This window comes from Eucyclogobius newberryi, unplaced genomic scaffold, assembly GCF_026437365.1.
Source record: "Eucyclogobius newberryi isolate DKJ021-1_F unplaced genomic scaffold, fEucNew1.0.hap1 SCAF_4, whole genome shotgun sequence".
Classification (NCBI taxonomy): Eukaryota; Metazoa; Chordata; class Actinopteri; order Gobiiformes; family Gobiidae; genus Eucyclogobius; species Eucyclogobius newberryi.
This window is the reverse complement of record NW_027316056.1, coordinates 7,825,318-7,850,477: the sequence shown is the minus strand read 5'-3', so window position 1 is coordinate 7,850,477 and position 25,160 is coordinate 7,825,318. Positions and strand designations below refer to the sequence as shown.

The following is a 25,160-nucleotide window of genomic DNA, read 5'->3' as shown; positions in this document are numbered from 1 at the left end:
CAGGTGAGGGACAGGTGATGAACAGGTGAGGGACAGGTGAGGGACAGGTGAGGGACAGGTGATGAACAGGTGATGAACAGGTGAGGGACAGGTGAGGGACAGGTGAGGGACAGGTGATTAACAGGTGAGGGACAGGTGAGGGACAGGTGAGGGACATGTGATGAACAGGTGAGGGACAGGTGAGGGACAGGTGAGGGACAGGTGATAAAACAGGTGAGGGACAGGTGATGAACAGGTGAGGGACAGGTGAGGGACAGGTGAGGGACAAGTGAGGGACAGGTGATGAACAGGTGAGGGACAGGTGAGGGACAGGTGATAAAACAGGTGAGGGACAGGTGATGAACAGGTGAGGGACAGGTGAGGGACAGGTGATGAACAGGTGATGAACAGGTGATGAACAGGTGAGGGACAGGTGAGGGACAGGTGATGAACAGGTGATGAACAGGTGAGGGTCAGGTGAGGGACAGATGAGGGACAGGTGATGAACAGGTGGTGAACAGGTGAGGGACAGGTGAGGGACAGGTGAGGGACAGGTGATGAACAGGTGATGAACAGGTGAGGGACAGGTGATGAACAGGTGAGGGACAGGTGAGGGACAGGTGAGGGACAGGTGATAAAACAGGTGAGGGACAGGTGATGAACAGGTGAGGGACAGGTGAGGGACAGGTGATGAACAGGTGATGAACAGGTGAGGGACAGGTGAGGGACAGGTGAGGGACAGGTGATGAACAGGTGATGAACAGGTGAGGGACAGGTGATGAACAGGTGATGAACAGGTGAGGGACAGGTGAGGGACAGGTGAGGGACAGGTGATGAACAGGTGAGGGACAGGTGAGGGACAGGTGAGGGACAGGTGAGGGACAGGTGATGAACAGGTGATGAACAGGTGATGAACAGGTGAGGGACAGGTGAGGGACAGGTGAGGGACAGGTGATGAACAGGTGATGAACAGGTGATGGACAGGTGAGGGACAGGTGAGGGACAGGTGATGAACAGGTGAGGGACAGGTGAGGGACAGGTGATGAACAGGTGATGAACAGGTGAGGGACAGGTGAGGGACAGGTGAGGGACAGGTGATGAACAGGTGAGGGACAGGTGAGGGACAGGTGAGGGACAGGTGATGAACAGGTGATGAACAGGTGAGGGACAGGTGAGGGACAGGTGATGAACAGGTGAGGGACAGGTGAGGGACAGGTGAGGGACAGGTGATGAACAGGTGATGAACAGGTGAGGGACAGGTGAGGGACAGGTGAGGGACAGGTGATGAACAGGTGATGAACAGGTGAGGGACAGGTGAGGGACAAGTGAGGGACAGGTGATGAACAGGTGAGGGACAGGTGATAAAACAGGTGAGGGACAGGTGATGAACAGGTGAGGGACAGTTGAGGGACAGGTGAGGGACAGGTGATGAACAGGTGATTAACAGGTGATGAACAGGTGAGGGACAGGTGAGGGACAGGTGACGAACAGGTGAGGGACAGGTGAGGGACAGGTGATGAACAGGTGATGAACAGGTGATGAACAGGTGAGGGACAGGTGATGAACAGGTGATGAACAGGTGAGGGACAGGTGAGGGACAGGTGAAGGACAGGTGATGAACAGGTGATGAACAGGTGAGGGACAGGTGAGGGACAGGTGATGAACAGGTGATGAACAGGTGAGGGACAGGTGAGGGACAAGTGAGGGACAGGTGATGAACAGGTGAGGGACAGGTGAGGGACAGGTGAGGGACAGGTGATAAAACAGGTGAGGGACAGGTGATGAACAGGTGAGGGACAGGTGAGGGACAGGTGATGAACAGGTGATGAACAGGTGAGGGACAGGTGAGGGACAGGTGATGAACAGGTGATGAACAGGTGAGGGACAGGTGAGGGACAGGTGAGGGACAGGTGATGAACAGGTGATGAACAGGTGAGGGACAGGTGAGGGACAGGTGAGGGACAGGTGATGAACAGGTGATGAACAGGTGAGGGACAGGTGAGGGACAGGTGAGGGACAGGTGATGAACAGGTGAGGGACAGGTGAGGGACAGGTGATGAACAGGTGATGAACAGGTGATGGACAGGTGAGGGACAGGTGAGGGACAGGTGATGAACAGGTGAGGGACAGGTGAGGGACAGGTGAGGGACAGGTGATGAACAGGTGAGGGACAGGTGAGGGACAGGTGATGAACAGGTGAGGGACAGGTGAGGGACAGGTGAGGGACAGGTGAGGGACAGGTGATGAACAGGTGATGAACAGGTGAGGGACAGGTGAGGGACAGGTGAGGGACAGGTGATGAACAGGTGAGGGACAGGTGAGGGACAGGTGATGAACAGGTGAGGGACAGGTGAGGGACAGGTGAGGGACAGGTGAGGGACAGGTGATGAACAGGTGAGGGACAGGTGAGGGACAGGTGAGGGACAGGTGATGAACAGGTGAGGGACAGGTGAGGGACAGGTGATGAACAGGTGATGAACAGGTGAGGGACAGGTGAGGGACAGGTGAGGGACAGGTGATGAACAGGTGATGAACAGGTGAGGGACAGGTGAGGGACAGGTGAGGGACAGGTGATGAACAGGTGATGAACAGGTGAGGGACAGGTGAGGGACAGGTGAGGGACAGGTGATGAACAGGTGAGGGACAGGTGAGGGACAGGTGAGGGACAGGTGAGGGACAGCTGATGGACAGGTGATGTTTGAGAGAACTTTGGATGTTCTTCACACTTGTTCTTTAACCAGAGGAATTATCGTGACAGTAAACTACTATCAAACATACTCATATACTCGACGTACAAGGTGCACGAGGGTTTTTCCTCTTTTCATCCAACTACTGAGTGGTGCATTGGGCTCAACCTTCTCCTGAGACGCTTCTCGATCTTTATCCAGGAGCTTGGTCGGACGTAGCGGAGTGAAGGATTGTTCCAGGATAGATAGATTTAAAAGAGGATAGACCTTTGCGGAAAGACAAGTAGCGATCGCAATTTGAACGTTCACCGTCGCTGCAATTATTGAAGTCCTTTGCAAACAACAAAATATCCAGTTTGATTCGGTGTAAAAGCTGTCGATCCTGTACTTTAGATGTCTTCAAACACATTCCATTTGGTCAAACTTTGCAAATCTAATCGCGATCGGAAAGTTTGTCCGGAAAATCGCGATTACCGAAGGCGATTTGGCACGATCGTTCAGCCCTGGAAACGACTGTAGTTCCAACGCCGTAACGTGATTGGATCCTGAGCGCTGAACGAGTCGAAACAGCTTCAAAACTGAACAGATTAAACATTAGTGACCTTCGCCTGACTTGAGTGTTGTTCTTAGAGACTTTAGATCATTTGGATTGAGCCCTAAATCTGCAAAATCTAAATCTGATTCACTTTCCACCTTCTTATGATACAAAAGTGTCACTGGAGATGTTTGTGAGGAAAACACGTTCTTATAAAACATGTCACTGTAAAAAACACCTGAAAATCATTGGTTTAACTTCAATGTGTGATTTTATGAAACAGTCAATGATGTAAATAGTGTTTTTGAAAAGCCTTGTGGTCGTTTTTGTCTTTAAAATTCTCTCTCTTTCGCTTAAGTGATGAATAATTATTAGAATTGCCAACAACTAATCTTACTAAATATTTTTGAATCGTTATGTGTTCAATCTTTCCACAAATGAAAAGCCCAATGAAAGCGGAAATACATTTGTGGTGAAACTGAGAGTGAGCGGTGCATGCTGGGAGAGTGAGCGGTGCATGCTGGGAGAGTGAGCGGTGCATGCTGGGAGAGTGAGCGGTGCATGCTGGGTGAGTGAGCGGTGCATGCTGGGAGAGTGAGCGGTGCATGCTGGGTGAGTGAGCGGTGCATGCTGGGAGAGTGAGCGGTGCATGCTGGGAGAGTGAGCGGTGCATGCTGGGAGAGTGAGCGGTGCATGCTGGGAGAGTGAGCGGTGCATGCTGGGAGAGTGAGCGGTGCATGCTGGGAGAGTGAGCGGTGCATGCTGGGTGAGTGAGCGGTGCATGCTGGGAGAGTGAGCGGTGCATGCTGGGAGAGTGAGCGGTGCATGCTGGGAGAGTGAGCGGTGCATGCTGGGAGAGTGAGCGGTGCATGCTGGGTGAGTGAGCGGTGCATGCTGGGAGAGTGAGCGGTGCATGCTGGGAGAGTGAGCGGTGCATGCTGGGAGAGTGAGCGGTGCATGCTGGGAGAGTGAGCGGTGCATGCTGGGTGATCTCTGAGGGCCAAAAATAACGATAACTTCAGGGAAATTCCTCAATATTCAACGAGATGTTATTGTTTGACCTCGAATGTAAAACTCATTCTTTATTTTACGATTTGATTTGTTTAAAAAAAAATGAAGCTGTAAAGATGACCACTGGAAGCTTCTAGCTAGAGCATATTTATGAATAAAGTGTATTATTGATGGAAAATAATTCAGTTTATTCTTTTTTGACATCTTGATTGAATAATGCTGCTGTCTTTGTTCTACAACGTCAGGTTATTATCTTTTTATGTGTTTTAGAGATTAGCAAAAGATGAATTTAATAGTCAAATTCTCACAATTATTCTGATTAAAAGCCGTCGTATTAAACTGATCTTACATTTATTCAATTACGGGCGTTTTTATTCCAAAAAAAGTGAGTGGACTTGCCTCTCCACAGATCTGACCCGTCTGTCTTCATTATACCTGTGGAACTGTCAAGGCAATGACGTTACCATGGAGACAAACAGGAGCGACACGAGTTACAAGTGTCTCATTTGTGTGCACACAGCATGGCCCCCGGGTCACTTTGAGGTCACTTTGAGGTCACTTTGAGGTCACTTTGGGTTCACTTTGAGGTCACTTTGAGGTCACTTTGGGGTCACTTTGAGGTCACTTTGAGGTCACTTTGAGGTCACTTAAGGGTCACGTCCGTCACCCTGACGCCATCCCCTATAAATACCCTCTCTGCCTCCCTCCTTCTCGCTCTCTCTCTCTCATCTCCCCACCCCCCTCTCTCTCTCTCTCTCTTTCTCTCCTATTCTCTCATATCTTTCTCATCTCCCCGTCTCTCTCCTTCCGCTCTCTCTCTCCCCCTCTCTTTCCTCTCTCTTGCTCCCCTCTCCTCCTCTCCCCCTCTCTCTCTCTCTTGCCCCCCTCTATCTCTTGCCCCCCTCTCTCTCTTCCCCCTCTCTCTCTCGCCCCCCTCTCTCTCTTCCCCCCTCTCTCTCTCTCTTCCCCCCTCTCTCTCTCTTCCCCCTCTCTCTCTTCCCCCTCTCTCTCTCGCCCCCCTCTCTCTCTTCCCCCTCTCTCTCTTGCCCCCCTCTCTCTCTTCCCCCTCTCTCTCTCGCCCCCCTCTCTCTCTTCCCCCCTCTCTCTCTCGCCCCCCTCTCTCTCTTCCCCCCTCTCTCTCTCGCCCCCCTCTCTCTCTTCCCCCTCTCTCTCTCGCCCCCCTCTCTCTCTTCCCCCCTCTCTCTCTCGCCTCCCTCTCTCTCTCTTCCCCCCCTCTCTCTCTTGCCCCCCTCTCTCTCTTCCACCCTCTCTCTCTCTTCCCCCCTCTCTCTCTCGCCTCCCTCTCTCTCTTGCCCCCCCTCTCTCTCTTGCCCCCCCCCCCCTCTCCCCCCCTCTCCACATACCGGCCCAGTATGTCCAGATAAGGCCGTTATCAGTGGACGAGCGTCTGACAGCTTCATCTGATACTGTGGAAATGTGAGGCCTGCGACGCTGGTTTGGTTCTGAGCTGCTGCAGAGAAGATTTAAAGTCCTCGTGGAGTTTCATTCATGTTTGAAGGATTCGCTCTGACTTTTACTACAGCCACAAACCACCGGAGTCTAAACCTGCTCAGTCATGGATCCTAGACCTGTAATTCAGTGATTCAGCCATTGACCGCCTCATAAATTACACCTCAATAAAAGGATAACTCTAGAAACTAAAATGATGATTCTTAAATCCACAGATGAATGTCCTTTTTCCTCCTTTTATTCGCTGTGCACAAGCCACACCAAGAGCTAAACCCATGTAAAGTGAATAAGGTCACCCCAAATCAACAAATTAACAATTTAACATACAGTTATGACAAAAATACTTCTCCAGCAAGACACTATCCTTTTGGAGACATATGTACCTTTAAGTTCCAATATAAGTATAATTACTTTGTTCTTCTTCAAAGTGTACTTCTTTGAGGAACATTTTGACACTATACATTTACTCCTACTTGAGTCATATATTCATTGAAGTAACAGTTTTTATTGAGTATAAAATGAGTTGAACATTTATGTTTCTTGCACCGCTCCGTCCGATATTATTCCTTTTTTTCTCATGTTTATGTCCTCTTGAAAATACACGATTGCATGGATTATTTAACGTTTTGTCCTTCCAAATGATAAATACAAACTCTTAAAGTTACTCTAAAGAAATGTCTCTCTTACTTGGGTACATATTTGGAGCACTACTCTGTACTTCTACTTCGAATACTGTTATTTAGTTTCATATACAGTTTGACAAATCCTGTAAAGTCTGTCTCTCTCTTGAGCTCTCAAAACAGTTGTCGCTCCTCTGTGTTTTTAAAGTCCATTCACCAGCCCAGACTCATTCTGATCATAACAGTTCATGCTAAACGCTCTTGAATCTTGATTCCTTCCCGATTCCTTTGCTCCACAGTGATCATCAGATGTTCCTCTGCTGATGTTTTACAGACATTTCATGACATTCATAAGAAAAGTCTTGACTCGTCGTCTGTTTTAACAAAGGAATTGTTGCGTTCCCACCACTATCTTGTTACTAAACCACCGAATGCCTTGTTTTAACACATTTCTACACTTTTTATACCAGAAGTAAAATGCTCGAAGTGAAAAAATACCAAAAGTCTGCAGAATAATTACCTTCGACGTGGCCCCGACATTTTTGAGGCTCACCCCAATTGAAGGCCCCGGCGTTCACACCAGCAGCAGTGACACAACACGCCCCGGAACCATGTGTCCCAGTCCATTCTACAACCAAAGCCTCCATCATCCCTTTATTTATTCATTTTAGGCTCAGAAGATATTCAAAGATATGATATATGCCAAAGTCTCCGTTTTACACATTTTAAAGTCGATGAAGCGCCATCAGTGAATGTACGTAAATGTATGGACGGAACAACCTGATTATTACATCATATTGAAATATTCAGCTGAAGTAACATAACACTGATTAACATATTAACTGTGTTTTTAATGACTTGAAGACAATTTCCTGCGAATATTTATAGGAACGATACAAATAAAGAACAGCTAAATGTTGGTATCTGTTGTACTTTAATGACCTCGCTGCCTCATCTCGGTTCTATTTCTTATGAGCTTTTCATGCCAGCACCGATTAAACCAGGATTGGCTTGACAATTTCAAACTTTATTGCGCTACAACCTAAATCGGGACAAACCAAGTGACCAGAAAAAGCGGTGACGAATCCAGACTTGATTAAAACACGGTCTAAACGTGCACGAAAGTGTTCACGGGGGAAAATAAAAACAGAATATGACGAGCTCAAAATCTGGAGATGGGTAAATGTAAATGTAGACGGTGATTGTAAAGTTACTCTAAAGGTCTTTGTAAAGTATCAATGTCGTATCCTAATCCAAAACACATCTGGAGTTTTGTTTTATTGTCATGGGCTTCAGTAATCCTTTATATTCTTCCCGTCTCCTTCTACAGAGCTTTTAACTCTTGTTTTTAAAGTCCAGACCTTAAACCTATCAAAGTGGGAATTTCCTGCAGTATTTCTATTGTTATTGGCATTGAAATTTGCTCTTGAGTACTTTTGCTTTGGTATTTCATATTTTATAACTATTAAAGGTTATGCTCATGTGTAAAAATTACATATAATTTTGCATGCGCAGCTAGCTGTTTAAGCAACGTGACCCGGCATGCGAATATAAGGATGGAGTTGTAATGAACGAGTTTGTGATGATTTAAAACAGCGCGGACATTCTCACTCTAACTGCTACACGCGCGTCACAGTCTGCTGGTGTCTTTCCACTCTACCTGTTAGCCACGCCTCCTCATCAGACCACTCCCTACACCTGTCTCTGCTCCGCTCTACCTGTTAGCCACGCCTCCTCATCAGACCACTCCCTACACCTGTCTCTGCTCCGCTCTACTTGTTAGCCACGCCTCCTCATCAGACCACTCCCTACACCTGTCTCTGCTCCGCTCTACCTGTTAGCCACGCCTCCTCATCAGACCCCTCCCTACACCTGTCTCTGCTCCGCTCTACCTGTTAGCCACACCTCCTCATCAGACCCCTCCCTACACCTGTCTCTGCTCCGCTCTACCTGTTAGCCACGCCTCCTCATCAGACCACTCCCTACACCTGTCTCTGCTCTTCTCTACCTGTTAGACACGCCTCCTCATCAGCCCAACTCCCTACACCTGTCTCTGCTCCACTCTACCTGTCAGCCACGCCTCCTCATCAGGCCAACTCCCTACACCTGTCTCTGCTCCACTCTACCTGTCAGCCACACCTCCTCATCAGACCCCTCCCTACACCTGTCTCTGCTCCGCTCTACCTGTTAGCCACGCCTCCTCATCAGACCACTCCCTACACCTGTCTCTGCTCCGCTCTACCTGTTAGCCACGCCTCCTCATCAAACCACTCCCTACACCTGTCTCTGCTCTTCTCTACCTGTTAGCCACGCCTCCTCATCAGGCTAACTCCCTACACCTGTCTCTGCTCCACTCTACCTGTCAGCCACACCTCCTCATCAGACCTACTCCCTACACCTGTCTCTGCTCCGCTCTACCTGTCAGCCACGCCTCCTCATCAGGCCAACTCCCTACACCTGTCTCTGCTCCACTCTACCTGTCAGCCACACCTCCTCATCAGACCCCTCCCTACACCTGTCTCTGCTCCGCTCTACCTGTTAGCCACGCCTCCTCATCAGACCACTCCCTACACCTGTCTCTGCTCCGCTCTACCTGTTAGCCACGCCTCCTCATCAAACCACTCCCTACACCTGTCTCTGCTCTTCTCTACCTGTTAGCCACGCCTCCTCATCAGGCTAACTCCCTACACCTGTCTCTGCTCCACTCTACCTGTCAGCCACACCTCCTCATCAGACCTACTCCCTACACCTGTCTCTGCTCCGCTCTACCTGTTAGCCACGCCTCCTCATCAGACCACTCCCTACACCTGTCTCTGCTCCGCTCTACCTGTTAGCCACGCCTCCTCATCAGACCACTCCCTACACCTGTCTCTGCTCCACTCTACCTGTAAGCCACGCCTCCTCATCAGACCACTCCCTACACCTGTCTCTGCTCCGCTCTACCTGTTAGCCACGCCTCCTCATCAGACCTACTCCCTACACCTGTCTCTGCTCCACTCTACCTGTCAGCCACGCCTCCTCATCAGGCCAACTCCCTACACCTGTCTCTGCTCCACTCTACCTGTCAGCCACACCTCCTCATCAGACCCCTCCCTACACCTGTCTCTGCTCCGCTCTACCTGTTAGCCACGCCTCCTCATCAGACCACTCCCTACACCTGTCTCTGCTCCGCTCTACCTGTTAGCCACGCCTCCTTATCAAACCACTCCCTACACCTGTCTCTGCTCCGCTCTACCTGTTAGCCACGCCTCCTTATCAAACCACTCCCTACACCTGTCTCTGCTCTTCTCTACCTGTTAGCCACGCCTCCTCATCAGGCTAACTCCCTACACCTGTCTCTGCTCCACTCTACCTGTCAGCCACACCTCCTCATCAGACCCCTCCCTACACCTGTCTCTGCTCCGCTCTACCTGTTAGCCACGCCTCCTCATCAGACCACTCCCTACACCTGTCTCTGCTCCGCTCTACCTGTTAGCCACGCCTCCTTATCAAACCACTCCCTACACCTGTCTCTGCTCCGCTCTACCTGTTAGCCACGCCTCCTTATCAAACCACTCCCTACACCTGTCTCTGCTCCGCTCTACCTGTAAGCCTCGCCTCCTCATCAAACCACTCCCTACACCTGTCTCTGCTCTTCTCTACCTGTTAGCCACGCCTCCTCATCAGACCACTCCCTACACGTGTCTCTGCTCCGCTCTACCTGTTAGCCACGCCTCCTCATCAGACCCCTCCCTACACCTGTCTCTGCTCCACTCTACCTGTTAGCCACGCCTCCTCATCAGACCACTCCCTACACCTGTCTCTGCTCCGCTCTACTTGTTAGCCACGCCTCCTCATCAGACCACTCCCTACACCTGTCTCTGCTCCGCTCTACCTGTTAGCCACGCCTCCTCATCAGACCCCTCCCTACACCTGTCTCTGCTCCGCTCTACCTGTTAGCCACACCTCCTCATCAGACCCCTCCCTACACCTGTCTCTGCTCCGCTCTACCTGTTAGCCACACCTCCTCATCAGACCCCTCCCTACACCTGTCTCTGCTCCGCTCTACCTGTTAGCCACGCCTCCTCATCAGACCACTCCCTACACCTGTCTCTGCTCTTCTCTACCTGTTAGACACGCCTCCTCATCAGCCCAACTCCCTACACCTGTCTCTGCTCCACTCTACCTGTCAGCCACGCCTCCTCATCAGGCCAACTCCCTACACCTGTCTCTGCTCCACTCTACCTGTCAGCCACACCTCCTCATCAGACCCCTCCCTACACCTGTCTCTGCTCCGATCTACCTGTTAGCCACGCCTCCTCATCAAACCACTCCCTACACCTGTCTCTGCTCCACTCTACCTGTTAGCCACGCCTCCTTATCAAACCACTCCCTACACCTGTCTCTGCTCCGCTCTACCTGTTAGCCACGCCTCCTTATCAAACCACTCCCTACACCTGTCTCTGCTCCGCTCTACCTGTTAGCCACGCCTCCTCATCAAACCACTCCCTACACCTGTCTCTGCTCTTCTCTACCTGTTAGCCACGCCTCCTCATCAGGCTAACTCCCTACACCTGTCTCTGCTCCACTCTACCTGTCAGCCACACCTCCTCATCAGACCACTCCCTACACCTGTCTCTGCTCCGCTCTACCTGTTAGCCACGCCTCCTCATCAGACTACTCCCTACACCTGTCTCTGCTCCGCTCTACCTGTTAGCCACGCCTCCTTATCAAACCACTCCCTACACCTGTCTCTGCTCCGCTCTACCTGTTAGCCACGCCTCCTTATCAAACCACTCCCTACACCTGTCTCTGCTCCGCTCTACCTGTTAGCCACGCCTCCTTATCAAACCACTCCCTACACCTGTCTCTGCTCCGCTCTACCTGTTAGCCACGCCTCCTTATCAAACCACTCCCTACACCTGTCTCTGCTCCGCTCTACCTGTAAGCCACGCCTCCTCATCAAACCACTCCCTACACCTGTCTTTGCTCTTCTCTACCTGTTAGCCACGCCTCCTCATCAGACCACTCCCTACACCTGTCTCTGCTCCGCTCTACCTGTTAGCCACGCCTCCTCATCAGACCCCTCCCTACACCTGTCTCTGCTCCGCTCTACCTGTTAGCCACGCCTCCTTATCAAACCACTCCCTACACCTGTCTCTGCTCCGCTCTACCTGTAAGCCACGCCTCCTCATCAAACCACTTCCTACACCTGTCTCTGCTCTTCTCTACCTGTTAGCCACGCCTCCTCATCAGACCACTCCCTACACCTGTCTCTGCTCCGCTCTACCTGTTAGCCACGCCTCCTCATCAGACCACTCCCTACACCCGGACTTATTCCCTGTTGCTGACCTCAATATTTAAGAAGCAAGTGTATCATTGATTATTTTTTGACATTATGATATAAAAAAATGCTCTGACTTTGCTCTGTGTCGACTGTCTGGTCCTGATAACGATTACGATCATCAAACTGCGATTATATTTGTCGTCGACTAAAGTCAGGAGAAGTCTATTAGCCATTGCAGCCTTGGTATTTTGACACATCCTTTAAGTTATAGCCTTGAAACTGTCTAAGTAAATCTGAATTGGGACTTGCAATAGACATGCAAGTCCCGGTGAACAGACGTGTTTCATACGTCCGTGGCGCTTTTTGTTCGCGCTCCACAGTTTGCGAAACCCTCGTATTTCCTCCGCAGAGACTCCTGGCCGTAGAGTTCCGCTGCCTGTGTCATAAATCAGCTCCGAGTGTCAAAGACGGCAGCAGAAAAAGCCACAAATCAGCCGCGCGTCGGCCGTAATCACGAACATCTACACGAGCTGACGACACGAGGCCTTCGTCTCCCGCCGCGACGCCCGACTTTCCCCGGACCCGACTGGCATCGTGTCCGAGGGTCATAATCACAGAGCTGAAATGAGACGTATGTCCGACGCAAACGCTCCGAGGCAGTTTCAGAGGTGTGAAACTGGGCGTGGCGCGGACGGTGAGGCTTTTCTGTGCCGGACCCTCACACATGGCTCCCATCTGAGAATGCGAGGCTTTTCAGCACCTGATGATTTGTTACAATTCTTCAAGTTATATTTTCTGGAAAGAGAGTCTGAAAGTCAAGTTCACCCCAGGAATAGTGAAGTTATAGTTTTGGGTTGAATTTATGGTTTTAATGTGAAACAGCAACAAATGATCAATGTCAATTTAAGAGAACTTACGTAAATGTTAATGTGGATTGACATAATTTATATGTATAATATGTCATGTATAAAACTTCAATTTCCCTAATTTAAGGTGGTGCAAAGATTACAAGTAATAATGGCTTTAAGCAGGTTTAAAGTAAGTTCCAAGTATGAAGATTATAGTCACTAATCACAGCTCGCGTTTGCCTCTTTTACAATCACCTAATATTGTGGATTATCGCAATAAATTGAATTACAGGCTTTTTTTGATACACTCTTTTTAATGTAAAATGTATATGGTATTTATCGTATTTATCGAGTATAAGTTGCACCAGCCAAAAAATGCATAATAGAAAACATATATAAGTTGCACTAGAGTATGAAATGCGCTTACAAGTGTGAAAATAACAAATAATATCACATATAAGTCGCTCCGGAGTAGAAGTATAAGTATAAATATAAGTATAGGTCGCACCCCGGGGCCAAAACTATGAAAAAAGGTGCGACTTATAGTCCTGAAACTACGGTTATCATTATTTAGATTTTGCTCTACAACTAAACTTGCCTTTGTCACAGCAGCAGCTAACAAGACAATGGGAACTACATAGACCATGATCCTTTGCTCTGTTTCCGTGCTGACAACATGAAGAAATGACTGTTATCTAGCACTTTTGTATCTTGACGTTAATGATTTGCAAAAACTATTTCCACACTTCTGTTCTTCAGAAACAAATGTGGTGATAATCGTGTACTTTGAGTTTCAAATATCGTAGTCATTTCAGCCGCATGAAACACGACTTCCTGTCACCCCAGCAGCAGAAACATCATTCTCCTCAACTCTTCTTCCTTACTCTACCTGACCAACGTTTATCCATAGTTTTATCGTTAGCGACATAGCGTTCCTGCACAAGTAATTTTTCCCGTTTTTTGGGGTAAAAATAGAAGCAAGCGAGGCAGAGAAATGTGTTGCCTATAAAACCCGTGTTGATTGGCCAACGAAGGAGCCAATGACACGCGTTTGTTCTGTTTGCTAAAGTGTTTTGAGCAATACAAGCACCGGAAATTGTTCAAAAAGTGACACGAAGCACCTTTAAAACGCATGAGTCTTGAGCAGGAAATAAGCTAACAAAATCGCTTTGAAACCAGAGATTGGATTTTTTTATCTTTTATTTAGATTACATCCCACTTGGCATATTATTTAAATCTCACCACATTTTCAAACCACAAAAACAGACGCCACTACGTTAAGTTTTTTTTTCTTTTCTCAAATTTGCCACGATGACAAGACAATTGCAACGTCACGTACACATTTCAATCCGACAGCACACGTAGTAAGTGTCCGCTCAGTCCTTCTCCTTTGGCCACCATTGCACATAAATATATTTCTGTTAAATAAAGCAGCGGCCAAATCCACCAAAGTCCTCGTTCTGGAGAAGAAGACGGGAACGTTCGCTGAAGCCGACAAAAACGATCTGCGAGTCTGACACATTCGGACGGCGACAAACTCCAACTGAAACTTAGCAGGTTTGTTAATGTGCCTTAATTATTGGGTAAAAAGCATGAAATGAAAATGGACACTGCGGTTGGGTGTAATCTCATCACAATTAGACCATCCGTTTGTGGGAATCGAAAACTAGGGTTAAATTAGTTACAATAAGTCGACACAGGAGTATTTTTTATAACGTCACAATTATATGAAGTGCAATATTTTTGGGCCAAATTCTTTCTTGAAAAAACTGTTTCGCACAGAGGATTATGTGATATGAATATCTAAAACCAGGGTTGTCCAAACTTTTTTTTCCATGTGAGAAGATAGCAAGCCAGAACCTCCAGAGCCTCCAGAATCACCTCCAGAGCCTCCTCCAGAGCCTTCTCCAGAACCTCCTTCTGAGCCTCCTGAGCCTCTTGACCCTCCTCCAGAGCCTCCTCCAGAGCCTCCTCCAGAGCCTCCTGAGCCTCCTCCTGAGTGTCCAGAGCCTCCTCCAGAGCCTCCTCCTGAGTGTCCAGAGCCTCCTCCAGAGCCTCCTGAGCCTCCTCCTGAGTGTCCAGAGCCTCCTCCAGAGCCTCCTCCTGAGTCTCCTGAGCCTCTTGAGCCTCCTCCAGAGCCTCCTCCAGAGCTTCCTCCTGTGTCTCCTGAGCCTCTTGAGCCTCCTCCAGAGCCTCTTCCTGAGTCTCCTGAGCCTCTTGAGCCTCTTGAGCCTCCTCCTGAGTCTCCTGAGCCTCTTGAGCCTCCTCCAGAGCCTCCTCCTGAGTCTCCTGAGCCTCTTGAGCCTCCTCCAGAGCCTCCTCCTGAGTCTCCTGAGCCTCTTGAGCCTCTTGAGCCTCCTCCAGAGCCTCCTCCTGAGTCTCCTGAGCCTCTTGAGCCTCCTCCAGAGCCTCCTCCTGAGTCTCCTGAGTCTCCTGAGCCTCTTGAGCCTCCTCCAGAGCCTCCTCCTGAGTCTCCTGAGCCTCTTGAGCCTCCTCCAGAGCCTCCTATAGAGCCTCCAGAGCCTCCTCCTGAGTCTCTCTTTGGATTCAGTATGTGTTAACCCTTTACTTTGGATGCCACCCCTTTATTTTCTCATTTTAATATTTCCTTATGTTCACTCCGGTCTGTGTTGTTGTTGTTTTATGTTTGTTTTTGTTCTTTTATGTTCTAAAACGAAATTGTGAAAGAATAAAAACACAGGAACATAGCGGTTTCAGCATTTAGCCTGAGGACTAACAGAAAATGGTTGAAATAGTTTGGACATCCCTGGTCTAAATCATATTCATAATGGAGCTTAAAAGCCCCGCCCACTTCCACATATGTCCAGAAGTATATTTCCCATTAACATTTCGAACAATATTAAGAGCTTGAAGGCGAGACAGAGGCGGAGCAGCTGTGACGACTCATGTGTTTGGTTGGAGTCTACGAAACACGTTTACTTCAGCAGAACGGTTTAAACAGAGAACGTTAAAGTTGTTTAGAAACCACAAAGCAGCTCCGAGTAAAGCTTCCAAACGCTTAAGATCATTTCTGAAAATCTGTGGGAAAAATGAATGGAAAGTTCAGCGAATGTTGATGTTCAGATGCAAAAAGTCCAATGAGTTTGAAGCACTTGAAGCACTAGAGCGCCCTTCAGGTCCACTAGATCGCCCTTCAGGTCTAATAGAGCACCCTTCAGGTCCACTAGAGCTCCCTTCAGGTCCAATAGAGCGCCCTTCAGGTCCACTAGAGCACCCTTCAGGTCCACTAGAGCGCCCTTCAGGTCCACTAGAGCGCCCTTCAGGTCCAATAGAGCGCCCTTCAGGTCTAATAGAGCACCCTTCAGGTCCACTAGAGCGCCCTTCAGGTCCAATAGAGCGCCCTTCAGGTCCACTAGAGCGCCCTTCAGGTCCACTAGAGCGCCCTTCAGGTCCACTAGAGCGCCCTTCAGATCCACTAGAGCGCCCTTCAGGTCCACTAGAGCACCCTTCAGGTCCAATAGAGCACCCTTCAGGTCCAATAGAGCACCCTTCAGGTCCACTAGAGCGCCCTTCAGATCCACTAGAGCGCCCTTCAGGTCCACTAGAGCGCCCTTCAGGTCCACTAGAGCGCCCTTCAGGTCCACTAGAGCGCCCTTCAGGTCTAATAGAGCACCCTTCAGGTCCACTAGAGCGCCCTTCAGGTCCAATAGAGCGCCCTTCAGGTCCACTAGAGCGCCCTTCAGGTCCACTAGAGCGCCCTTCAGGTCCACTAGAGCGCCCTTCAGATCCACTAGAGCGCCCTTCAGGTCCACTAGAGCGCCCTTCAGGTCCACTAGAGCGCCCTTCAGGTCCACTAGAGCGCCCTTCAGGTCCACTAGAGCGCCCTTCAGGTCCAATAGAGCACCCTTCAGGTCCACTAGACCACCCTTCAGGTCCACTAGAGCACCCTTCAGGTACACTAGAGCGCCCTTCAGGTCCAATAGAGCGCCCTTCAGGTCCACTAGAGCACCCTTCAGGTCCAATAGAGCACCCTTCAGGTCCAGTAGAGCACCCTTCAGGTCCACTAGAGCGCCCTTCAGGTCCAATAGAGCGCCCTTCAGGTCCACTAGAGCACCCTTCAGGTCCAATAGAGCACCCTTCAGGTCCACTAGAGCGCCCTTCAGGTCCACTAGAGCGCCCTTCAGGTCCACTAGAGCGCCCTTCAGGTCCACTAGAGCGCCCTTCAGGTCCAGTAGAGCGCCCTTCAGGTCCACTAGAGCGCCCTTCAGGTCCACTAGAGCGCCCTTCAGGTCCACTAGAGCGCCCTTCAGGTCCACTAGAGCACCCTTTAGGTCCACTAGAGCACCCTTCAGGTCCAATAGAGCAGGTCCACTAGAGCACCCTTCAGGTCCAATAGAGCAGGTCCACTAGAGCACCCCTCAGGTCCACTAGAGCACCCTTCAGGTCCACTAGAGCACCCTTCAGGTCCAATAGAGCACCCTTCAGGTCCACTAGAGCACCCTTCAGGTCCACTAGAGCGCCCTTCAGGTCCACTAGAGCACCCTTCAGGTCCAATAGAGCACCCTTCAGGTCCACTAGAGCACCCTTCAGGTCCACTAGAGCACCCTTCAGGTCCACTAGAGGACCCTTTAGGTCCACTAGAGCACCCTTCAGGTCCAATAGAGCAGGTCCACTAGAGCACCCTTCAGGTGCGCTAGAGCACCCTTCAGGTCCAATAGAGCACCCTTCAGGTCCACTAGAGCACCCTTCAGGTCCACTAGAGCACCCTTCAGGTCCACTAGAGCACCCTTCAGGTCCAATAGAGCACCCTTCAGGTCCACTAGAGCACCCTTCAGGTCCACTAGAGCACCCTTCAGGTCCACTAGAGCACCCTTCAGGTCCACTAGAGCGCCCTTCAGGTCCACTAGAGCGCCCTTCAGGTCCACTAGAGCACCCTTCAGGTCTACTAGAGCACCCTTCAGGTCCAGTAGAGCACCCTTCAGGTCCACTAGAGCACCCTTCAGGTCCACTAAAGCGCCCTTCAGGTCCACTAGAGCACCCTTCAGGTCTACTAGAGCGCCCTTCAGGTCCACTAGAGCGCCCTTCAGGTCCACTAGAGCGCCCTTCAGGTCCACTAGAGCGCCCTTCAGGTCCAATAGAGCACCCTTCAGGTCCACTAGAGCGCCCTTCAGGTCCAATAGAGCACCCTTCAGGTCCACTAGAGCGCCCTTCAGGTCCAATAGAGCACCCTTCAGGTCCACTAGAGCACCCTTCAGGTCTACTAGAGCGCCCTTCAGGTCCACTAGAGCGCCCTTCAGGTCCACTAGAGCACCCTTCAGGTCTACTAGAGCGCCCTTCAGGTCCACTAGAGCGCCCTTCAGGTCCACTAGAGCGCCCTTCAGGTCCAATAGAGCACCCTTCAGGTCCAATAGTCCCAACGGTTTGTCGTTGAAACACAAACCAAGAAAAAAACAGACAAATTTGACGGACTTTGGACCTTTATTTCACTCTAAATGCGCCGTATTTTGTGTTTCTTTAGATGTTCAGTTGATGTCTTTTTGCATTTTCATTCTCGATCCCTGCTCACATTCTGTTTACTCTTTTAAAGAATTGAAAAAAGAATCACAGAACGAGCGGAGGAACGAGATCGACCCATACGAGTTTTGTCAAGATTCAGATTGTTTCGAATCCGGAGAAATCGATATTTTCGGGCCAGTTTGGATTATTTGAATTTAGTACAAACTCCTCCACAGACACAGAGCGAGCAGCGTTGTCACGTTTTCTAGCCTTCAAATAAAGCTTTATGCATTATTCTTTAGCTGGTTCAACCAAACAAAATATCGGACGCTGCTGATTTAAGGCAGATGTACGATATGTGTGAAAAAAATGCTAATATCGATCTCTCTCTCCACCACATCGGATAAAAATGCGCTTTCATCTGAAGTACCTTAGAATCTCAAACGTGCTTCTCGGGGTAAAATGAGCCAATTCACCAGGAAGAAAAAGAAACAAATGGTCTGAGGTCTGGATTTGTTTGGACGCCTCTGCTAAAGTAAGACGGCATAGTGACAGGAGGGGGCGGGGCTAGAGCAGGGGCCCGATCCTGGTCCAAGAGCCTCAGCAGAACGGACTCTGGGGCGAGAGAGAGAAAGAGAGTCTGAGTCCACAGTTCATCGTCCAGTCGTCCCACGTCTGTCCCGTTAGCTTCGCGTTAGCTTCCCGTTGTGGTTTTGGAGGGCTTTTTGCGTGGGACAGGGGCACACGGAGGTGAAAGTCCTGCTACTGTTTGAGCTCCAGCGCCCACACGTGCTGAGGCCATCCCGTCCGACCTTTGGTTTTCTTATCGCTCGCAGAGGAAGAGGAAGAGGACGACGAAGAGGAGGAGGTTTTTGGCAGCTCCACCTGGAAAACAACACGTCACAGTCAGAACAGGACAACGTCGTGGCGGATTTTTTTGGTTTCGGGATTCTCTGCAAATGGTTCTCTACCTGTGATTTGTGGGTGAAGTGTCTCGCTCAAGGGCACAACGGCAGATGAATAATGAAATAATGATACAGATCTAAGTATTAGGGTCATACATTGCACTGTATTGAGCCTACACTGTTTGTATGGACTTAAACAACATATTAACATGATAATGCAGTATATTATCACATTTTTAAAGTTTCTATTGCTACAGCCACTGGGACCAACTTTTACAGACCGAATTATTTCTGAAACATCGCTTTTTACTATTAGGACATTTTTGTGTGTGTCTAATTCAGAATTTAAATATTAATAAATGATTTGTTTGAGTAAAACCAAAATCTAGAAACCTCATGTTTAGATATGTAATAAACGACGATATGAAAACACTGAACACTCTTTCACAGGCCCGTCCTGAGCTCATTTACAGAGTCATTTACAGAGTCATTTATAGAGTCACAATTTGCATCAACCAAATAGTTCTGGTCATTTATTCAGTGAATATAAAATATGCTGATCATGTCAGCAAGGCCTCAGTCATAATTGATTTATTTGATAGAGACAAAATGAACATTAAACAAATAGTCAACGCTCATTGACATGTCCTTAGAAAAGCTTAGGTTTACATTTAAAAGTTTTACAAAGACAAAGGCAGACACAATGTCATTATGTCGTGACTTTAAAACCATATGCATAAAATGAAAAAGTATTTATTTTGAGTAAAAAGAATAAGCCTATTATTCGCACACAAAAGAACACGATGTATAAAGTATTACAGGCCTGTCCTTCTGTTTGCACACACGCATCGGCCTTTGTTATTCAAATATGGCGCACACATTTTTCACATCGTACAAACTGTGAACAAGTAAGACACACCAAAAAACACGTATTCAAAAAAGTTACATTACAAAAATCATGCTTTGTGGCCGTCAGGACTCGTTCTTTTACGCAAACTGCTCGTAGATCGTGTAATAGTCTTAAATAGACCCAAACAAACCTTAAAGCGGTCAGTGTTGTTGTCATGTTTGGATAAATGCGGGGCACAGGTCCGCACTTGCCCTGGTTTAAAGTGCGCGTGTCCTGGAGCTAAAACCCTCACGACCCTTTGGCTTCTGCGCTTCGTTCACGCGCCGCGTCTGCGTCAAATCCTCACACAAAGCTCGGTTTATTTCTGCGCGCACATCAACGGGACATTTAAAAAAAAATAAGCCATTACGTCCAAAAGAGGCCAAAGTGCGTAAACATCGGCTTAACACGCGCCGCAAAGCGAATGAAAAGTGCGCAAACGCCGCTTTTGGATGCGGATTTCACTCGGATTCATCAACGTTTGGATGAGGCTGTGATAAATGACGTTGCCTTCAGTAAAGACACGTAATACAACAATAAAAAAACATCAAAGTGAGACAGTTTTGTAACATTGCGGAATACAAGCGCAATAACGAACCCACGCGTCTTTTACGCACACGGACTTTCATTAAAACGCACTTTCTTACACGTGACGACACAAATAAAACTCTGATACTGGCTCGTAAATATTCTGGTGGACGTAATGTAAAGGCCAGAACAGCAGAGGAACAGACAGACACGCCCCGAGAAGAACAATCAAAGACGTTTTTATTCATGAACAATGTGCGTGCGTAAATGTCGTAAAACGTATCAAAGGGGATTAAAGTGCGCTTCCGGTGCCGTAAAATGATGAGGGTTGGATCAATTACGACTCATTTACAGTGGTGAATGCATCAAAATACAAAAGTAAAAGAACAGCCCTTCAATGACATTTTACAGTGGATACTTTTGTACTTTTACTACATTTGAGAGCAGGATTCTGTACTGTATACTCCATACAGCTTTGAACTGGACTGAAAAGTACAGTTATTTTGATGGATTGAGGTCTATATTTGGCCTAGTGACGTTCTGCCAAGATATTTTGAGTTCAAGTCCCAATTTTGAGCAAACAGATTAAAAAGAATATAAGAAAAATAAAGTGAAATTCTGTAAAAGTACATTTTTAACGTGATACTTTTACTTGAGCTCGTTTTTGCGCCTGTATCTGCACAAAGTGGAGTACTTGTTACACCACTGCACACATATAAACATACAGTCGTTTCAGTGGTGGCTGAAACGTTTCCTGGAGGCCACATCAGCTCCAAACCGCGCATTGTCCAAACTAAAGCAGTCGATGTTTGTCTGTGAAACACACGATGGAAGAACGCCATGTCCCGCTTCTCTCCTCTTTTTACTGCACGTGACCTCGTTTCCCTCCTTTTCCCTTTTCCCTTTTACATTTAGCTCACATTTACCCTTTTTCCCTTTTACATTTTACATTTAGCTCACATTTACCCTTTTACCTTTTACATTTTACATTTAGCTCACATTTACCCTTTTACCTTTTACATTTTACATTTAGCTCACATTTACCCTTTTACCTTTTACATTTAGCTCACATTTACCCTTTTTCCCTTTTACATTTTACATTTAGCTCACATTTACCCTTTTACCTTTTACATTTAGCTCACATTTACCCTTTTTCCCTTTTACATTTTACATTTAGCTCACATTTACCCTTTTACCTTTTACATTTAGCTCACATTTACCCTTTTACCTTTTACATTTAGCTCACATTTACCCTTTTTCCCTTTTACATTTTACATTTAGCTCACATTTACCATTTTACCTTTTACATTTAGCTAACATTTACCCTTTTACCTTTAGCTCATATTTACCCTTTTACCTTTTACATTTAGCTCATATTTACCCTTTTACCTTTTACATTTAGCTCATATTTACCCTTTTTCCCTTTTACCTTTTACATTTAGCTCACATTTACCCTTTTACCTTTTACATTTAGCTCACATTTACCCTTTTTCCCTTTTACATTTTACATTTAGCTCACATTTACCATTTTACCTTTTACATTTAGCTCACATTTACCCTTTTACCTTTTACATTTAGCTCACATTTACCCTTTTTCCCTTTTACATTTTACATTTAGCTCACATTTACCCTTTTACCTTTTACATTTAGCTCACATTTACCCTTTTTCCCTTTTACCTTTTACATTTAGCTCATATTTACCCTTTTACCTTTTACATTTAGCTCATATTTTCCCTTTTACATTTTACATTTAGCTCACATTTACCCTTTTTCCCTTTTACCTTTTACATTTAGCTCATATTTACCATTTTACCTTTTACATTTAGCTCATATTTACCCTTTTACCTTTTACATTTAGCTCACATTTACCCTTTTACCTTTTACATTTAGCTCACATTTACCCTTTTTCCCTTTTACCTTTTACATTTAGCTCATATTTACCATTTTACCTTTTACATTTAGCTCATATTTACCCTTTTACCTTTTACATTTAGCTCACATTTACCCTTTTTCCCTTTTACATTTTACATTTAGCTCACATTTACCCTTTTACCTTTTACATTTAGCTCACATTTACCCTTTTTCCCTTTTACCTTTTACATTTAGCTCACATTTACCCTTTTTCCCTTTTACCTTTTACATTTAGCTCATATTTACCCTTTTACCTTTTACATTTAGCTCATATTTACCCTTTTACCTTTTACATTTAGCTCATATTTACCCTTTTACCTTTTACATTTAGCTCACATTTACCCTTTTACCTTTTACATTTAGCTAACATTTACCCTTTTACCTTTGACCTTTTCATTTATGCAATGATTTCCCCCGCGCGAACAGCTTTAGTCGCGGGATTTAGCCGTTTCCTGCGCGTTAAAGCGTTTTCGATTTGAAAAGAAGTTGTGAAAATGTTGAAATCTTTGAGTGTTTTTGGTGCAATAGAAAATAGAATGTAAAATGTATGTATGTATGTACGTGTTCTAAGTCACTTCTCTTCTCCCATAAAGACACATTCATTACGATTAGTTAGGTTTTTATTCGGGATTTTAATGCATATTTTCTTGTTGAATTACTAAAACTTTATGTAAAAACTAAAACAAATGAAATATGAGAGAAATTCTTCTGATCAGGCGTTACTTTGTTTATGGTCTCATATTTTATTGATTGCTAAATTAGAAATAAAAATAATGATTGAAACTGAAATGTATAACTTTTAATCACAATGTTTGGTGGTTGTTGGTTAAAATAGTGTCAGATTTTGCCAGACAGAATTTGGATTGTATTTGCTATAAAAGCTAAAAGATGATTATGATTATTTTTATTTTCATTATTATTGTTTATGGTATGACAAGTGACAGTTAAATTACGAATACATATAATAATTTAAACTTAATACCTGAAGAGTTCAGTTGCAAAAACAGAGTGCCATTTGAATAAAATGAATAAATAAATACATATTGATTCTGACCTGGCGTTTTTTTCGAAAGCTAAATTTATTTATGGTGCAAATTAACACTTTTTGTTGGTTACGGTGAGTTTTAAAATAGTTTTAGACAGAATAATGATGGTTTGGACTCTGTACAAAGGATAAATAGATCGGTGTTTGTGCAGCTCTCGTGTCTCTTTTGGAACGTGAAGGCCACGCGTCACCTCCAAACACCTTCTTCTAGTTTGCGTGTGTGTGCGTCATGTGTGCGTGAGCCGCGTCGTGTGTGCGTGAGCCGCGTCGTGTGTGTGCGTCATGTGTGTGCGTGAGCCGCGTCGTGTGTGTGCGTCATGTGTGTGCGTGAGCCGCGTCGTGTGTGTGCGTCATGTGTGTGCGTGAGCCGCGTCGTGTGTGCGTGAGCCGCGTCGTGTGTGTGCGTCATGTGTGTGCGTGAGCCGCGTCGTGTGTGTGCGTCATGTGTGTGCGTGAGCCGCGTCGTGTGTGCGTGAGCCGCGTCGTGTGTGCGTCGTGTGTGTGCGTGAGCCGCGTCGTGTGTGCGTGAGCCGCGTCGTGTGTGTGCGTGAGCCGCGTCGTGTGTGTGCGTGAGCCGCGTCGTGTGTGTGCGTGAGCCGCGTCGTGTGTGTGCGTGAGCCGCGTCGTGTGTGCGTGAGCCGCGTCGTGTGTGTGCGTGAGCCGCGTCGTGTGTGTGCGTGAGCCGCGTCGTGTGTGTGCGTGAGTTGGACTAGCGCTGTTACGTAAAAGAGAAAAACTCAGAGCTTTGTGTGAAAACACGTTCTTTCCCGTCAATATGAGAAAACAGACATTGAATAAATGAGCATCAGTTCAAAAGGTGGAACTCAACTTGGCCCGAAGTCACTGGGATAGGCCCGAAGTCACTGGGATAGGCCCGAAGTCACTGGGATAGGCCCGAAGTCACTGGGATAGGCCCGAAGTCACTGGGATAGGCTCCAGTCACCCGCGACCCCAAAAGGGAACAAGCGGTAGAAAATGGATGGATGAATAATTGAAGAGTATAATAATAAGAGAATAATTCATTAATTGAAGTCTGGCATTTTAATCTTTTTTTTTTTCTTCTTAAATAAATAAAATAAATCTAAATTCCACTTGTGGTTGATTGCAACATTATTTTTATTAACAATATCATTAGAAGATGTAACAAAAATACTACTTTCAAAATAAAACGATCTGTTTTTGCAACTGAACTTATTTTAAATAGAAGAATACTTTTTATGTAAATGTAATTATAGTATTTTAATTAGAACATGGCAGAATGTGTTCAATTCAAACCCACAGGCTGCTGTCTTATTTAGTTTATTTTTTTTAGACCTAGTAAACTTTTTTTTCCTGTGCAGCTTCTAAGTCCAAGTTCAATAAAGTTAAATGAGGAGAAGGATTTTGATATTTGAATGTTTTCCACAATGTTCTTCTTTCTCATAGTTGTCACATGAAGGACAGAAGGACCTGCTCGGGACAGACTCATGTTTCATTTCACTCAAATACATTCTGATTTTACTGATCCACTGCTGTTTTTATTCAACTCAGGTTTTTTATGGTCCTGGTTTTGTCTCCTGAAGTCAAAGTTCAACTAAAGATGAAACAGTCTTAAAAGTGAATTTGGGGACTGTAGATTGAAACTACAGCTTTATCAGAATGATCAGTGAACACAACTCACAACAGGAAAATGCGTTGATGATCTGCAACCTAAAATAATAAATGATAATATAAAATATAACATAAGGCATGCGTAGGGACTTCACTAAAATAAGATAATAACAGAGTGTGTTTAAATACTCTGACTTGTATATAATATAAATAAAAGTAGAATAGAGTAAAAGGAGCAGCGCGAATTAAAGTGATGCTGACGTAATTTATTAAAATGACAGGTGTTTTAATTACATTTGGGGTTAAGCATTTCCTCTTTTTTGAAATGAACGTAATTAAATAAATAAATACACGAACAAATAAATAAATAAATATAATAATACTGACAAAAATATAACTTCTCTATATGTAACGTGTAT

At 46.6% G+C, this 25,160-nt stretch overlaps 1 protein-coding gene across 1 annotated transcript in view; it reads right to left on the bottom strand.

Moving 5' to 3' along the window:
• Window positions 1-18,439: 18,439 nt before the first annotated feature.
• The window catches only part of hand2 (heart and neural crest derivatives expressed 2), a 13,113-nt gene continuing 6,392 nt past the window's right edge, over window positions 18,440-25,160 (bottom strand). The window contains exon 2 of the mRNA XM_072462872.1: window positions 18,440-18,758. Within this exon, the coding sequence (XP_072318973.1) occupies window positions 18,636-18,758 (123 nt within the window). The 3' untranslated portion in view covers window positions 18,440-18,635. The remainder of the gene's footprint in view (window positions 18,759-25,160) is intronic.